The 18,364-nt window shown below is 39.9% G+C and overlaps 1 protein-coding gene across 9 annotated transcripts in view; it reads left to right on the top strand.

Moving 5' to 3' along the window:
* Positions 1–18,364, top strand: part of ANO1 (anoctamin 1) — a 134,218-nt gene that overhangs the window by 86,950 nt on the left and 28,904 nt on the right. For all 9 annotated transcript variants that reach the window (XM_014574588.3, XM_025185664.2, XM_014574590.3 and 6 more), the window contains 4 exons: positions 1,704–1,745; positions 8,154–8,218; positions 10,177–10,311; positions 13,751–13,911. In XM_014574588.3, coding sequence (XP_014430074.2) covers positions 1,704–1,745; positions 8,154–8,218; positions 10,177–10,311; positions 13,751–13,911 — 403 coding nt within the window. The remainder of the gene's footprint in view (positions 1–1,703; positions 1,746–8,153; positions 8,219–10,176; positions 10,312–13,750; positions 13,912–18,364) is intronic.

Here is an 18,364-nt window from a genome sequence, read left to right as displayed (position 1 = left end):
TAAAGTATATTACTGTGGCTTGGCGAATTTAAATACTTTAGCTAGTCTTTGACTTTCTGCTCCCATGGACTCTGGCATCATGGGGAAACATATTAATATCTATGAGTTTAGGTAGCTATTTTCCTGGTCTAAATCTCCCAGCAATCCCTGTATATAAATAGCAAATGTCAGTGATTGTATGTATGATGAGTTGTGATTGGGGAAGGAAAAAATAATGACCTATTCTGAGGCTACATCTACACTACCACAGAAAGTTGACATAAGGTACACAACTCTAGATATGCAAATAACATAGCTGGGGTCAATGTACCTTAAGCTTTGTTACTTGAGGGGGGTTGACAGGAGAAACACTCTTATAGACTTCCCTTCCTTTTTTCATTGTAGGTAGAGTAAGACAGTTGATGAGAGAGTGATCTGTGGTCAATGTGGTAGGTTTTCACTAGACCCGTTAAATCAACTACTGGTAGATTTCAAAGCATCAATTTTCCCACAGTTGTGTAGTTTGAGCCTGAGTTCTACTTCACCTTAAACTCTAGCCTATGTTTCTAGTGTGTGATGTATTTCATGACACTGGCTATTTCCCAGAGCCTGTCTCTAACTAGTTCTTTAATTGTCCAAATACTTTTAATTTATAGTGTCAGTAGGGACTGGTAAAATCAGAAGACAATAAAGAATTGTATATGGAGTTTTTTACCCCTGGTGCACTGGCATGGATCTGTATCAGGCTAGTAGTGACTCAAAAATTTCATCCTCTGGCTTCATGGCCTTATAAAATGAGTTGGGGGGTGAGGGGATCACCGCCAATGACAAAGCAGACTGATAGGTATACCACAGTTAGCATTAACTGACACGCTCACCCAAAAGACTGAAAACTGAATGACTTTGAAACACTTACAGTCACTTCCTTCATGACTGTCAACAGCAGTGCTTGTTGTCCCTGTTGTATCCATTCTATGAGGATCTTGGTGTGAAGCTGAAGTAACACGGTGGTGGAAAAGACCCTTTTGACCTCATACTTCTCTCATTTGCTGGAGAATTAAAACAAATGATACTTCATTGACCTGAATGGGTTTATCATTTGATTTTATATTGGTGTGAATAGATCAGAATCTGGCTTTTTTTGTTATCTGGCATATATCACAAGCATCTGCTATAGAAAGAAAATTTGTTGTTCAAAATTTTAAAGTTCTGCTTCATGTACATACTAAGGTTCTACTGTGCTGTATTAGACATGTAGACAGCTATCGATGCTACTTATGTGCATTTTGTTTCATAATTGTGTTCCATATCATGTTTAAAAATGGCTGCAAATCAAAGCTCCAGACCTAAATATTGCTGAGACAGTTTGGATATGGGTCAGCCTTCTAAGCTGGTCTCCTCTTTCTATAATAGATGACCTAAACCCCAAATATAACTCAGATGTAGGCCTGTCTCTATTCACATTCTTCCGCTTGACATTTTTAGGCCACCTTTATTACTTATTCGTTTCTTTTGCCCAGTGACTGCCTTTATTGCTTTTTCTTAATGTGCTTGATGACAGAAGACAAAGTGTGCCATGAGAAATGATCCCATATAATACAGTGTTATTTTACAAATTGCCTTTCTGTTTTTGATGCATTACGTGAATAGGCTATATGGTATGCGAGACTCATAACAGCTCTGGGTGTGAGTCGTTGGATGACGCAAATTTTCTTTTTTTAAAGGGTGACTACGAAGGTGAAAATGTTGAGCTGAATGACAGAAAAGTAAGTTGATCTATGAGATTCAGCAAGTTCTCGAGCGTCAGCCTCACATGTCACCTGCTGGGAATTGGACACAGGCCAACATTTCCCAGAAAGTATCATGGAAAGGCAACCGTGTCAAATAAAAGAAGTACTTTTAAATATTAAATTTACTCCATCATGGAAAGGCAACCATGTCAAATAGAAGAAGTACTTTAAATATTAAATTTATTCCAACATAAAATACAACATGGATGTGTATAAATTAACTTATATAATAACTGTGCATTTCACATCATCATCCGAAAAATGTCAGCATTTACATTCTAATTCCTCTTAAGGGTGCTGTGACATTACCCAGGGTACAATCTGGACTGTTGAACAGCCATGCCCCATCAATACTCCAACCAGGGATGCCTTTTATACTACTTTGCTGCAAGAACAGCCACTCCTGGTCTGCTCTCTCACACCTATACTATTACATTACTAGCTATACTGCCTAAGTGCTATGGCCAGTTCCCCATCAATTACACTGCAGGGCGACACTAACAAACTTCAGCTCCCAAATTTTCACCCAGAAATGTGCATCTTGTGTTGTCTAGGACAGAACTGGGCAGTACAAGTTCATATAAAGTAGATAATTTTGTTAATAGAAAAAGACATGCACAAATCCTGTTTTCCCCAATGAAGTTCAATGTAGACGCCCACTAATTTATGGAGGAAACAAGTAGACGTACTGCACATTAATTTTGAAATAAGCTATTCCGGAATAGTTATTCTAAAATAGCTTATTTCAAAATAGCACGTCTACACTGCAGGGAAGCCTCAAAATTAGTCCGAGGCAGTCTTCCCTAATGTATCAGAGGGGTAGCCGTGTTAGTCTGAACCTGCAAAAGTGGCGAGGAGTCCTGTGGCACCTTATAGACTAACTGAAGTGTAGGAGCATAAGCTTTCGTGGGCAAAGACCCACTTCATCAGATGCATGTGGGTATTTAACTGGGTAAACAATTAAACAGGGACACTCACCCCCCCCACACACACACACTCCTGCTGCAGCAGGATTGGAGTGCCCCCGAATGGGCCAGGCTGGAGCACCCTTCCCCCCATAGCAGGACTGGAGCAGTACCTTAATGGTGACAGGCAGGGGAGCTGCTCTAGTCCCAACTGATTAACTGTAACCCAAAAGCATCAGCTGGTAAGGGTGATGATTACTGGTTTACTATTCACATTCCTAGTCAATATGCAGCACATTCCTAGTCAAAATGCAGCAGGTGTGTGTGTGTGGGGGGGGGTGTCCCTGTTTAATTGTTTACCCAGTTAAATACCCACGTGCATCTGACGAAGTGGGTCTTTGCCCACGAAAGCTTATGCTCCTACACTTCAGTTAGTCTATAAGGTGCCACAGGACTCCTCGCCGCTTTCCCTAATGTAGATGTGCTATCTCGATTTAGAGCCCCAAAAGGCACTGGGGAGGAGTAACTTAGAATGGCTCTGCTGAGGGGCTATTTCAAAATAGCAGAAGTGGAGCATCTACACACGGTTTATTTTGAAATAGTTTTTTCAGAATAGGCACTATTCTTTGTAGAGCGTGGTTTATAGATTTCAGCATAAACCACCTGTTATTTCAATATTACTTTGAAATAATGGAATGGTTGGGTAGACTCTCGCATAGTTATTTCAGGATAATGGCTGTTATTCCAAAATAACTTTGCTGTGTAGACATACCCCGAAGTATTCATCCTCTGATGTGAGGTGCTTCAGACTGGCTGGGACTGACTATGTTTCAAGACACTTTAAGTGACATTAAATGACCAATAGTCACACTTTTTGTTTTCTGTTTTTAAATATAATATTTTTAAAGAAAGAATGAGAAAGCATGAACAAGAAGGAAGGTTATAAATTAGGCATAATAAACTACAGAAGAGCAGTTGCACCATATATGTAGTACACATGTAGTGTTCTGTAAGCATAATCAAATTAATTCTTATAACACTTCCACGAAGAGGAGTTTCCATTTTCCAGAAAGAGAAAGGGTGACGAAGAGGGTAAGGCCAAAGTTTTCAAAAGAGAACACTAAGCTTGGAGGGAGAGGGCTCATTTATTGGGTCTCAAAACAGCTTGGGCCTTATTTTTCAGAATTGCTGCATACCCACAACTCCAAATGAAGTCAGTGGGAAGTGCAGGTGGTCAGCATATCTGAAAATCAGGCAAAATTCATCTCATGTTGAGCACCCAAAGTCAGAGGCACTTTGGGGCTTATCAAAGACCATGAAGCATTGTCATTGGCAGAGTCAGGAGTTGCAGCCAAATTTCTGATTTGTGACTAGCCCTCTGCACTTTGCTGTCTTCTGTTTTATACTGAAGTTAAAAATATTGTGTCTGTGTAATTGCCTTATTGAAAAACAAGTTATTCAAACAAACAAAAAAGCAAAAGACTAAATTGCTTCAAAGTTTTGGATTATCTTTTTGACCAGTGCCTTTCCAAGACTCACAAGTTCACTCATTCCACCACTTCAGAAATATAAATAGTCACTGTATGCTGACTTTCAGTGCCTTCAAATAGTTCTTTGGCAACGGTCATGGTTCTTAATACTTGCTCTTAAAACTTTCTAGACTCTAATTTAATAGTTGCCCAGGTCTTACATCTTATCACAAAACCAGACATAGCACTGAAATAAATATTTAGCACCATTGCAAAGATACTTCATAATCGTTGATTTGAAGCTGCACTCTGAATATCAAGCAGCTAAACAGCAGGATAGGTGTAATTGTTTATCTGAACTACAAATATTAATCTGCAGGTTTGAAGTGTCCTCCAAAACTGAAAAAATTGCATTGATGCAAAATCTCTTTAATTCAGCATCTTTCTGATAATTTTTAAAAAAACTGTACTAACCATACAGACATATGGGCCTACCTTTGCAAGAGGTTCCAGTGATTTTGGGTTCCCAACTCAAGACACCTGAAAGGGGCTTGATTTTTATAAAGTACTGAGCACCTGCCCAATCAAATCAGGTCATTTTTATAATGTTGCAATTTTGACACCTGATATGAAGATGCCCAAAATGACAGTTCTTACTTTTTGAGCTCAAAGTAATAAATATTGATTGACTTGGGTTGCAGAGAGGAAAATATGCAAGCCACTTAGTATTTACTGACAACACATCTTTTATTATAAATAAAAATGCAATTATTCTGAGTGACTTGAACACATTTAGAGAGCGGGAAAATATATCAGGCAAGCTTTGAAGGCTTTAGTCATTCTTCAAGAAAACAGCAAAATTGCTCTACAGATAATGTCACCTCTATGATTTCCTTTGCTAAACATAGGAACATGAGGTTCAGTTAGATTGCCAATGTGGCGTCTGTTTGTTTGTTTATTGATTGATTTATATTTCACGGTAGAATTGTAAGCATCTGAGATATTTGCTTTCACCTCATCAAGATATAAATAAACTAATGATTTTAGGAAACATCAACCTGTTACTACCTATTCTTGTATGAATTGGTTTATCTGTGCCTAAAGGTAATACATTTAAAACTCCTTGTGTCTAAAATCTATATAAGATAAAAGCCTTTTATTTAATTAATTATTTAACAATTAGGCAATGCTAGTTTTTATGACTTAATTATTTTGCATCTATGAATCAATTGAAATAAAACTCTACAGGAAATATCACACTCTTTGGTTTTGTAAATAGGCCAGTATTCACATCCCCAGTCTCAGCCTCACACAGGTGATTTAATATTCCACTTACTGTTTTTTAACTGTTAATTCAGAGAGAGGTTTTAACTTTAAGCCCAGCTTTAGGTAAAAGTAATGTATAAGCTGCACCATCCAGGTGAATAGCCATGATTGGCATTGACACACAGAGGCACACCTCCAAATCAAATCCTGCCATTCTCTCCCTGTGCTACAGGTTAGGTTGGTAATTTTCTGCTGGCCTGTACCCCCATTCCAGCCAGAGGTAGAGTGATAGTGGGTCTGGGCTTGGCCCACATTCCTGTCCATTCACCTCCCAGGTGCTCTGGTAGTTGGAAATAAATGAGCATGCAGCACTGGCTTATTTTTTCATGTCTAGAACCAAAGTGCAACTATCCTGTGCAGGGATGTAAGGGAGTTCTTACTCCATTAAATGGAAATGTAGTCAATGACAGTGTAGCTCTCATTTTTCCTGGTTCATTTACCTGATTTCCTTCTCAGATTCTATATTTTTAAAGTATACTATGAGTGGGATTTCTAAAAGTCCGTAAGTAAAACAGGAGCACAAGCCCTACTGAAAGTCAATGGCATTTGTAGTCTCTTAAGTACCACACATGCTATGGTCATATTTGCAGTTTGGGGGCTGCCTTCTTTCATTGATTTTTTTTTCCCACAAAATTGCCATTGCCTTGAATGAAGTTTGCACGTGCAGAATGAAAGCAGGTTGTGGTCCTCAAGAGTTTAAGTACAGGTCAGGCGGGTTGAAAAACTTCAGCAGAATATTAAGGCTTTAAGGTTTTTCAGCAGAATATTAAGGCTTCTAATTCCATGAACATTTCCATAAAAAGTATTAGCCTTCCACAGAAACGGTCAGCATTTTGGCACCAAAACATTTTTGGATAAAAACCAAAAGCCTTTTTCATTTTTAGCTTTTTGACAAAAAATCAAAATATTCCATCGGGAAAAAATAATTTCCCCCAACATTAGAGTGAATGTATGTACACATACACTATATTGGCAAACATCTTTCCCATTCAAAAGCTGCTGCTTAGATTGCACTTACTTCATGAGAACACAGCACAATGTGCAATTCCTACTCACACAAGTAATACCATTGAGGTCAATTGGATTACCCAGAATGTGAGAGAGGATGGTACAGTCTAGCCCTATATAAACTAAGTAGCACATGCTGGTCCTTCACTCTTAACAATGAGTTCAAAATAGTTTAAATGGTATTGACACAAATGTTATCCAGGTGTTTGGGAATCTTCCCATCCCTATTAATCAGTTTGGGTTTTCATAATAAACTCTGAGGACATATGTCTATAATAGAGAGTAGCAAATATTAAAAGTAGTTGCTACTGCAAATAAATCTGCCCTTTATTACTGACAACAGTTAAAATATGTGTATGCAGAGATAGGTAGATATGTACGTATGGAGTGGAAATCTATCAACTAACTCACTTGGCTACACTCTAAAGCAGGTAGATACTGAACTAGTTTAAATTAAAAACAAAAGAGGAGAAGGATGCAGCTAGCAACAACTTTTAAAAGAATTGTACTTATTTCAGAATATGAAAATACTTGCTGATTAAATTAATCTGATTCTGATTCCCTGTTGATGTATGTTGGGTTTTTTTTCTCACCAAAGATTACAGTTAAATAAACCTATTCATAGCAATCAACTCATGCATTTAAATTTGAGATATTATACCATTGCCAAGGGATTTAATTCAGAAAGTGGTTACAATAAGAACAAACAGACCTATTCATCACTAGGGTTTGCATGGATTAATGATTGCTATATTGTTTGTATTAAATTAAAAAGAAAAAGAAACTAGAGACACAATTGATGTATGGGACTTCACAGGTATATCATGAGAGCTGCTTTATTCTTTCTGGTTATGTGTGAAGAACTTGTACAGAAATCAGTGAAATTTTTGTACTAAAACTGATACTCTGTGGCAAGATAATATACCTTAAAATGTGCTGAATGGCAAGATGGATGTTAAATTGTCAATTTAATACCTAGGAATGCCTCCTTGTTCTCTCCAGAATTGTACTGGGTCAGAAAGAATCAAATCCTAGAAGCATAGTTTTGTTTACAATGTAAATTATGCAGTAAATTGAGTGCTTTCAGATTAATCTAGTTTTGTGAGTATGTAATTTCATGCTGTGAGCCATTAATGGTGACCTTTATTTTCTTTGGCCCAAATTCTAACTGAAAATAATGATGAGATCATTGCGTTCTTCTTAAGATCTTAAATGCACTTTTCTTGGACACCTCAATACACTTCCTCATGACAAATACAAAATATCAGTGCAGCAACAGCAAACTAGTTTATTCCAGTTTTGTATCTTTCTAATAACTCCGAGAACAATCATCTTTCAAATCCCCATCCATTCTGCTAAAGACTTGACTGATGTATGATTTGCAACTATCAAGAAAATCAGGGTTTTCCTCCCCCCTACGTCTGTCCATTAGTCCTGTGGTTGGAGAGCTTTTAATGCAGTAGAATTCATCATTGTAGCATGCCATGTGCCAAACCATTAACCTTGTTTTCGATACTTAATGCATACGCATGTATTGGTCGACTGCAGTATGTGCATCCACAAAAAGAGTGACACCAGAGCACACTTTGAACTATGCAATGAGTTGAAACAAAAGGAGAAATAACTCTTTAAGTGATGCTTTAGTTTTAACTTTCAATTGTGATTTTATTTTACAGCTTCTGTGTGAAGAATGGGCAAGCTATGGAGTCTTTTATAAATACCAGCCAATTGACCTGGTGAGGTAAGGATAATTCCAAACGTCTTGTTTCCATGCAGAATTTTAAAAGTTTCATAAAGCTGATTCTTTGTTACAGATACAGGGCCTGATTCTCTCCCTTTATTCTACTAGTTTCCCAGGCTGTCGGAGTCCTTTTTGGAGGATGATCTAGGGAGACACAAACCTTCTATGGGCCTGGAGCCCTTGATGACGCTCAAAGAATGGGACAGAGCTGGCTAGGGATGGGTCAGAGCCCAGGCACCCAGGAGACATGCTGATTCCCTGGTTAGACGAGGAAAGATCCCATCCTTCTGTAGAAGCACTGTGGCAAGATATTGATAGTACCTAGATACTTAGAATCCTAGAACTGGAAGCGACCTCGAGAGGTCATCGAGTCCAGTCCCCTGCCCTCACGGCAGGACCAAGCACTGTCTAGATCATCCCTGACAGATGCCTATCTAACCTGCTCTTAAATATCTCTAGTGATGGAGAGTCCACAACCTCCCTAGGTAATTTATTCCAGTGTTTAACCGCCCTAACAGTTAAGAAGTTTTTCCTAATGTCGAACCTAAACCTCCCTTGCTGCAATTTAAGCCCATTGCTTCTTGTCCTATCATCAGAGACCAAGGAGAACAATTTTTCTCTCTCCTCTTTGTAACACCCTTTTAGATACTTGAAAAACCCTCTCAGTCTTCTCTTTTTGAAACTAAACAAGCCCAATTCTTTCAGTCTTCCTTCATACTTGTGCTTAGTTGTTACATAAATCATTAGATTTACATCGCATGAAAACCAGAAAGTGGTGGGTCCAGATGAAAAACAGACATTTAATATATTTACAGCATCCCCTTCAGGTAACTTAAACCAGAAGATGCATTTGTGTTTGCAGTTAAGTTTCATTTAAAGTTCCAAAGAGACCAGAGGCAAGGCTTTTCCCCCCCTACATTTCCACTTCACTCTGGCTATGTCTAGACTGCAGGCTTCTTTCGAAAGAGGCTCTTTCGAAAGATCGCGTCTAGACTGCAGGCGGATCTTTCGAAAGAGAAATCCGCTTTTTCGAAAGAGAGCACCCAGCGAGTCTGGATGCTCTCTTTCGAAGACGGCCTCTTTACATTGAAGAACGCCTTCTTTCGAAAGAGGAGCTTTCGAAAGAAGGCGTTCTTCCTCGTGAAATGAGGTTTACCGCCATCGAAAGAAAAGCCGCGTTCTTTCGAAATAATTTCGAAAGAACGCGGCTTGAGTCTGGACGCAGGGGAAGTTTTTTCAGGAAAAGGCTACTTTTCCCGAAAAAACCCCTGAGTCTGGACACGGCCTCTCTCTCAGATTGACCATGCATTCTCAGTACACTCAATGAGAATTTATGGTGCAAAAAAGAATGCAAGACTTTGACTTTTTTTTACTTTTATTGAGGTTGTGTGTGTTTGTTGTCAAGTATCAGAGGGGTATCTGTGTTAGTCTGGATCTGCAAAAGCGACAAGGATTCCTGTAGCACCTTATAGACTGACAGATGCATTGGAGCATAAGCTTTCGTGGGCAAAGACCCACTTTGTCAGATACTTGTCACATGCATCTGACAAAGTGGGTCTTTGCCCACGAAAGTTTATGCTCCAATGCATCTGTTAGTCTATAAGGTACTACAGGAATCCTTGTCGCGTCTGTTGTTATTGAGATTCAGAGTCCATACAGAAAAAGGCAGAATACTCGTTTGGGGGATTTGATCATGGTAAATCCAAGGACATCAGTTTAGACACGTACAAGAGCAAAATAATTTGGCTAGTAGGGGTAACTGACTGTCTTGGTCCTTCCATCACTGGATTCATTCCAAGTGACTTGCAAAAAGGAATCGGTCCAAGGAGAAATGCAATCCAGATAGCCAAGAGTTTATTTTGTCCTTCGAGCTCAATACTGTTCTGATTCATAATTTTTAGCCAGGATGTATTTTAAGATATAGTAAATATTTCATTTTTTTCTTTAATGTATTTCAGAAAATACTTTGGAGAGAAGATTGGGCTGTATTTTGCCTGGCTGGGAGTTTATACTCAAATGCTCATTCCAGCTTCCATTGTTGGAGTGATTGTGTTTCTGTATGGCTGTGCAACCGTGAATGATAACATACCAAGGTAAAAAAAAACCCAAATGTTCACTCTTTTTCTTTACAAATCCAAACAGCATTCAAAATCTAGGCTGTTAGAGATGCATGGCACCAATCATTTATTCAAGCATTATGCTGGCACTGAGTCAGGTTGGGTCAATGAAATCTTCAGCTTTACCTGGTACCATGCCATCAGCTGGAATACTGGGCCATAGCCCCTTTTATATCACTGATTCAATGTGATAGAATTATTAGAGCTTCATAAACACAGATCCTAGAGCCTCTTCCATGCCTTTTACTAGCCTGCCCCCATAAAGTTCATTCATATCAATTTTTGTATAGAAACAGTTCATATTGAATAGAGTTAAAAATGTTCTTGAGTCTGCAAAAATAAGATTTACAACATGAGTTTAAAGGAACTTGATTTATTCAGTTTATCAAAGAGAAGTGTGGAAGGTAACTCAGTGTATACAAGTATTTAGCCATGGGAAAGGAATCTAATAGAGGGTTTTTTTCTTCTTTGTGACAAAGGTAAAACAAGAGCCAATGGCTAGAAGTTGAATGTAGGTAAAATCAGCTTTGAAATAAGATGCAATTTCCTAGCAGGGAGGATGATTAAACTTTGAACAGCTTATATGGGGAGGTGCTGGGCTCCTTGACTGGAATCTCTAAAATGATATTAAATATCTCTCTGCAAGATATGCTTTAATTCAGCTTTTGGGAAAAATTCTGTCTGTGTGTCCAGAAAGTCTCATGGGAGGGTCATAATGGTCTCTTATGGCCTTAAAATCTATATATCCTCCTATTCATTCCATCCCTTCATAGGCTTTGGAGAGAATAGGAAGCTCTGCATTTCCCTCACCATGATCAAAACACTTGCAGCTCTGCTTCCATAGAATTATTATGATAAAATCTAATGCTTCAGGCTGTCTCCTGCAAGGATCAGGAAGGATCTTTTACTCCAAAGCACAATTGGCCAGATGTATTTGGGATGCAAGACAGAATAGCCATTTTCCTCTGCAGAATCAGGAAGTGACTGCAGTTGGATTTAGGACATCAGATAGGGTGGATTAATACTCTGAATCAGTGTTTCTAAAAATGTTCTGTGAGCCTGTTTTGGGAAAGCCAATAATGGGCTTGCACTTCTTTGTTTAACTAAAGTAGTGTTTCTTAAACTGTGTTCTGCGGCACATCGATGTGCCACGAGGCAGTCAGAGGTGTGCCACAGAGAACAACAGAGTTCAAAATGGCCACCCTTAAAGGGGCAGGTGACCCTTTTTTTCTCAATAACTTTTCCCTCAACCCTTTCTTTCTTTCTTTCTTTCTTATTTATTTATTTATTTATTTATTTTGGTCAATAACTTCCCCCCCCCCACCCTTTTTTTTTTCTCTTCTCAACAAAGAATCTTTGGTGTTGCTCATAAAAAAAAATATTTTTTGCTGTTCCTCGGTCTTAAAAAGTTTAAGAAACACTGACCTAAAGGGTCCAAAAGCCTGTTTTCTTTTAATGCTGGAGCTGTGCAAAAGGTTAGAAGCAGGTCTCAGGACTGAGCCCACTATATCCAACATTTTATGTTATCATTATTCAACCATCTTAATCATCTAATGGGAATTTATTTATTTATGTATTTTATTTTATTTGATGCTGTGCTGGAAGTGTGCATGACAATATAGGTATTCACAGTATTCATCTAAGAGTTTGTTCTCTACAGTAGAAAGATAAAACATGTACAGAATAAACTCTGTTCTCAGAAAGTAGAATCTGGAGATAACATGCAGACAAAATAGAAGGTCACAGTTCACCTTTTGATGAGTCAGCACTTGCTTAGTTTTTTTTGAGTTTATATACACCTAAATATCCAGACATGTGGGAAAATAATCCAGTCTGGTCAGCTGATGAGATGTGTGCTAAAATAATTTATTATATCTCACAAGTTGCTAGCAACTTTTCTGTCCTTTTCATAACTGTAGATCAGGTCATTATATAAAAGAACATTTTAAAAAAATCTAATCAGAATACAGATAGTGAATAGCAGCCACTGTAAACACAAAAACAACTGAAAAATACATAGGTTGAAACTAAATAATCTGGTGAAATTAGTAAAATCCAGCTGGGTGGTTTTTAACTATACTATGTAGTTATTTATTATACATTTCCAAAAAAGGCCTCTAATTTTGCATGCCCAGTTTTGCTTCCATAGTCTGTTTCATGTGCAATTGACACACTATAGGTATCACCCAGGAACAATTATATCTGTGCTCACAAATCATACAATGGATGGCTAGGGCAGATTTTGTGGCCTGATAGCGTTCACCCCTCCTGTTGGTGGGCTTAGCAACCAGCATAGGAGCTCCTTTCATACCTCTTATCAGCCCCTAACATACAGTGGTTTTTATGTAGAAGATATAATGGGCTCCTTTTTATGCCCCAGCTGCTAGAGTAATTGCTGGAAACCTTAGGCAGTCATGCTTGAAGTAGAGCAGTCCCCATATTACTGTACTTAGTGTTCAGCACAAGACATTGTTAAAATAAATGTTGCCTATCATTTTACCAGTCCTGTCCCTAGTTTAGCTCATCGGGATTAAATAATTTAGTTCCAAAATATCACATTAGAATACTACTGATGGTACCTGCAATTGATTGTAGATGCAAAATTAGCATTTCAACTGAGGTGACTTAGAAAATGCAGTGCTAAGATCAATGATGGCAGTAGTGGGTTAATGACAATTCCAAGCTGCTCTTTCTCATACCACACAGAAAACTTTATAGCAGACTGCCAAGACAGTTTCTTTTCCCCAATTAACTGAAATGCTGTTCAAAGCCAAAAACATTGGATCACTTTCATTTAATGCACATTGTTACCTTGATCTGAGGTCACATATTCCCGACAGTGTAGTTCCAGTGACAAGGCTAAGTAAGGAGGTAGTCTTGAGGACAATAGAAAGGAAGAACAGTTTTGATTAAACTGTTCAAATGATTAAAGTACTGGATTGGGCTTTGGGAAATTGGAGTTCAATTTCCAAGTCTGCTACAGACACACCCTTTCTCATCTTCATTTCCCAAAGCATCAAATGGGGTTAATGACACTTATTTTTCTCCTAGCCTTGGTCTGCATTTATTTACATTACAAGCACTTCAGAACAGGCTTTCTGTCACTTTGTGTTTATACAGTGATTAGCATAGAGCCTGATTCATTTCCTCTTGATAGCAACAAAGAGATTCCTGTTGAATGGAAATTGTAGCAGGACTCTTGATTTTAAGGCCTTCCATAATACAAAATAAGTAACCATACTAACAAGAAGTTTAGGGGTGAGAAGAAATCTGAGGGGAATGTTTGGTAGCCTGACAGTTTGAATGTGCATTCAGTGACTGGAAAGATAAATGTCATAGCCGAAGAAATGACCTGTGCGTGGAAGATGAAATGTATTGACCTTACTCTTTGCATTTGCTTGTTGCTTTCTCACAGTAAGGAGATGTGTGACGAGAGAAACAATATCACCATGTGTCCTTTATGTGACAAAACGTGCAGTTACTGGAACATGAGCTCTGCCTGTGCCACTGCTCGAGCAAGTCACCTGTTTGATAACCCAGCAACTGTCTTCTTCTCTGTCTTCATGGCACTGTGGGGTAAGAAATGTATGGCCTTGACATGGAGTTTTTAATTCCCTTAAATACAGGAGATGTTTAAAAAGCTAAACCAGTATTTTTATGCTTGGACAGTTAATTATGTCAAGTCCTCACCAAGCCCCTCCCTCTCCCTCTTGCCAATGAAACTGTCATCCTAAATTTACATTCTGGACTGAAGGTTAAAATTCAGAAGGTTGCTTAGATGAATATAAAATGCAATTGTTAAGCATATGTCATAAAATTGCTGCCTGGTATGTCTAGATTTCATTAAGGGAATTGCATCGCTTGCCAACAAAGCCTGTTTGCACAGACCGCTTCCAAATTAGAACACTGCTGCAGAGATGTATAGCGTATGTGGGGCAGCAAGAGGAAAGGGGAGCATAATGACCATTTGAGTCTCAGAAGAAAACATGGCTGAGTCTTGCTGTGCACATAAGTGTGATTAAGCTTATCTGGAAAGGCATGAATCATATGTGCAAGAAGTAGCAGTGTGGTTTTGGGCCTCACACTCTTGTTCCCCAGGGTTCCAGCTGCTGGCCCCATGCCCCTGCTGGCCTGCTGCTGCCTGAAGACTGCACTGCCAGTCCCAGGGCCTTCTTGGCCACCAGTCCTGCACCTCTGGGCTTCGCTGCCAGCATACGGGTCCCACCCAGGTGCCAGCCCTATATGCAGGATCAGGTTGTCAAGCCAGGATGCCACCAACACTAGAGTCCTGGCTGCTAATCATAGCTCTGCAGGAGGGTATAGACCAGAGTATAGTGGGGTGCAGCTCAGCACCCCTACTCCAAAAATTGTTCCAGCACCAGTGGTAAAGACAAGTCCATGTGCTGCACTCTAATTATTTTTCAAATACTGAGTCCCCCTGAACTTTTGAGTAAGTTTCTCTGCTTCAATTTCCACTTGTAAAATTGAGTTAATAATATTAGCTGCCCTATGGAAGTGTTGTGAGAATAAATTAGATAAAGTTTATAAAGTGGTTGGATGCACTATGTAAGAGCTAAGCATTATTACTGTTGCCTCAGCTAGATTTCCTAGTAGGGACAGTAGCCCAGATGGTGTCAGAAAACCTCTACATGGGAGATTTCTGTTGAAGAGAGATTTGGTGCAGAGGTTACACAAGGACTTATTCCTTTAGGATAGAGAACTCAGTTAGTCAAGATCAATGCCACCAATGGGAAGCACAAAGCAATAGTTTCCTTTTAGCTGGTTTGGTGAGCAAAGAGAACTCCAATTTCTAGCATTACTAATCTTTTGGTGAGTAATGTTTTCACATGGGGAGGGGGAAAGTGATGTAAGGCCCTCTTGCTTATGCAACCATCACACTGATCCTTCATTAGGGGGAAGTGGTAAGTTAAGTGGTAACCATACTCTCTACAAATCAGGGTGTTTCCATTAGGAGAGTTGATGACAGATGGTCTGGAGCCACTTGAATAGAGAACTAATACATAGGAACCTCGATCAAAGGGAGAACAGACAAAGGCTAGCTGCTCTTCTAGCCTACAAGCTGCATTTCAGCCTTATAGCCTGCCTGTAGCTTGGGGGTGTGGATTCATTCCCACCATCTACCATATCGAATAGCCATGAATTCATTAGTACATCACTAAAAGCAGCACAAGGAGATCTTTGCCCGTGCGAGCTTTTATATATGAGTAGTGATTTCAATTTTTAATACTGTAGCTCATTTATTTCTGGAAATTCAGCCCTAGTTTCCATTTACTGTGATAAATAGGGAACCACTTTTTTATTAGCAGTTATTTAAGGTGAGGCTAGTGTATTCTTTGAAATCAAGAGCTTTGATTTCCTGACCACAAGCATCAATTTATAGTAACTGCAATACCATCATCTGTGATAGAGTATTCTATTCGATATAAGGTAAGGTGAGGAGAAGTGGTCACTATTACATGGTCCAGCTGAGAGTTAGGTTTAAAATACTCTCAACAAATAGGCATAATATGATAATCAACAGGAAATCTGTCTGCAAAATCTGTGGAGAGGAGCGATCTGTTATCTTGAACAACATCTTGTCATGTTACACATGTTGAGAAATGTGATATAACCTGCAGCAGCATGCCAACCCATGTCAGAGTCTTTAAATAGTCTGATTCTGTCATGTGAGTAATCAAATATCTACTCTCTCTCTCACACACACACACGCTCCAACTCCCCCCTTCCCCCGCACACATCATGAGTTGACAGGTACTCCTGTTGGTCTTGTCAGATGTATCATGACATGGAAGATTTCCTGGGTTCCATTCCTTAATGGTCCCTGCCACCCATTTTTGATGATTGGAGGGACAATCTCTATTATTATGCAAAGTCAAAGTAAACAAACAATTTGAGGAGTATCTGTGAGAGCAAAACACCTCCCCCCAGAACTGCTTGTGTATCTGGATACTTATATATTTTCCATCACCAGAGCACCTGAAAGCCTCACAGACATTTATGAGGTTATTCTTTGGAGAAGGAAACTAGTGACATTATTTCACAATGAAGAGCTGAAAGGTACTTAAGCTGATGTCCAACTTAAACACTTGATATTTTCCATTAACATTAATAGTATTTCTTACATGCTTAAGTACCTCAAAGCAAGGCCTTAGGCCTGGATACAGAAAGGTACATAGGCACCTAACGGCCAGAATTAGGCATCTCTGTGCCATTTTTAGCTGCCACCATGATCCACAGAACTCCTGCTCAGCTGCCTACGTTTTTCAGAGTAAACCTATGTTAACATGAGTGCCAGTGTCAGCAAAACTTATGCTGCTCTGGGGTGTAACTGTTCCACATCCTGAGTGACACAAGTGACACCAACATAAATTTTCATGTGCACAGGGCTGTGTTGGCAGGAGAAATTCTCCTACTGGCAGAGTTACTCGCTGAGGTCTTTTTTATGCCATTGGGAAAGCTCTTTTTAAGTCCGTTGGCACAGAAGAAGGGATGGGCCTCGGGACATCCTTCTTTTCAACACATCCCCTTGGCTCCCTGCCTAGGTGCCTGGCTTTTTATGGTTCACATTCTCAGGCATCTCTGCCTCCCCATTCATTGGGTAGGAAGCTAGGCACCTCATTCAGGTTTGGTGGGTTGCAGTGTTGTTCCTGCGATTATCTGGCTGCAAGAAACTTTGGTGTATGTGGATCTAAGTGACTTGCACAAGATGACACTGGAAGAATCTGGAAGGCTGGGAATAGAGCTGTGATAACCTGAGTCACAAGTTAAAACTTCCCCTCACACATGACCTGCTTGCCTGAGACCTACAAAATTGTTCCATATATGTTACCAGATGGGGGAGGAGAGCAAAAGGGGCAATTGCCCCAGGGTCTGGCAATTCAAAGGGGTCCAGGATTCCCTTAAATCACTGCTGGAGAACACTGCAAACTCTACCCAGCTCTGAGGCCTGGGGTTGTGCCCAGCACTGCAGTCAGGGCAACACTGAGGCCTGGCTGCCCTGGCCCAGCCCCTTCTACCTGTGGCCCCTTCCTACCCCCTCTCCCGCACACACACATCTTGTCCTGGGGCCTACCAATGCTGTCGGCCCCCCCATCTGCCACTATTAGTTATCAGTAAAGTAAAGATTTTGTCACAATTCTTCTTGGTGAAAGTCAGGATCAGGGTCATGGACAATGAACAAAAATTCACAGAAGCTCATGACCTGTCCCTGTCTTTTACTAAAAAGAACTGTGATAAAATGGGGCTGATCCATGCCCTGTTGAGAGGAGGCGGGGATCCAGCACCTAGTGCCCAGGGCAGCAGTCACCTCTTCCTCCAATCCCAGCACCCAGGCCAGCTGACTGCTCTGGGAGCTCCAGGTATCCCCACCATCTGCAGAAGCTGAGAGCTGTATGAGCACTTGCAGTAGCTTGAGTGCCAGATCCCTCATTACCTATTACTGCTGCTGTGAGCTGTGAGGGTCTCTCCATCACCTGCAGTGACTCAGAGATCTGGAATTTCCCTGCTGCCCTTGACAGCTAGGGGCAGAGAGGATCCCCACTACTCACAGTAGCCAGGAGCTCTGCAACTGGCAAAGGAGGTCCCCTATGCTATGGCTCAAGATGCAGATATCTGGGAGCTGCAGGGTCACCCATCACTTAAATTATCAGTCTGACATTGATTTTTCTGTCCCCTAAAAATAAGGCCTGAATTTGTGTGGCGTGAAACTTAATCCAGAATTCCTCAAAATTCAGCTCAAATAACGATCTAGAAAGCAATCTACCAGAACTTTTGAGCTCAGTATGTGTTTGAGCACAGATGAAATGTGGCAATGCATGCATGTTTGGCAGAAAGTCACTCTTTCCTTGCCACAGCTTTGAACCTGGCACGCTCACTCGGTGCTTTTCAGATGAGTTAACAGATGGCTATGTTTCAGTTGTAATATTTTCATTTTTCTAAGTTAATGTTGTAAAATAATTTCTGGTAGCAGCACAAAACAATGTGTCTTTCATTTTCTCAGTGTGTGTGG

The sequence above is a fragment of the Pelodiscus sinensis genome, chromosome 4, assembly GCF_049634645.1.
Source record: "Pelodiscus sinensis isolate JC-2024 chromosome 4, ASM4963464v1, whole genome shotgun sequence".
Lineage (NCBI taxonomy): Eukaryota > Metazoa > Chordata > Testudines > Trionychidae > Pelodiscus > Pelodiscus sinensis.
The sequence above is the reverse complement of the archived record's forward strand: the minus strand, read 5'-3'. Positions and strand labels throughout refer to the sequence as shown.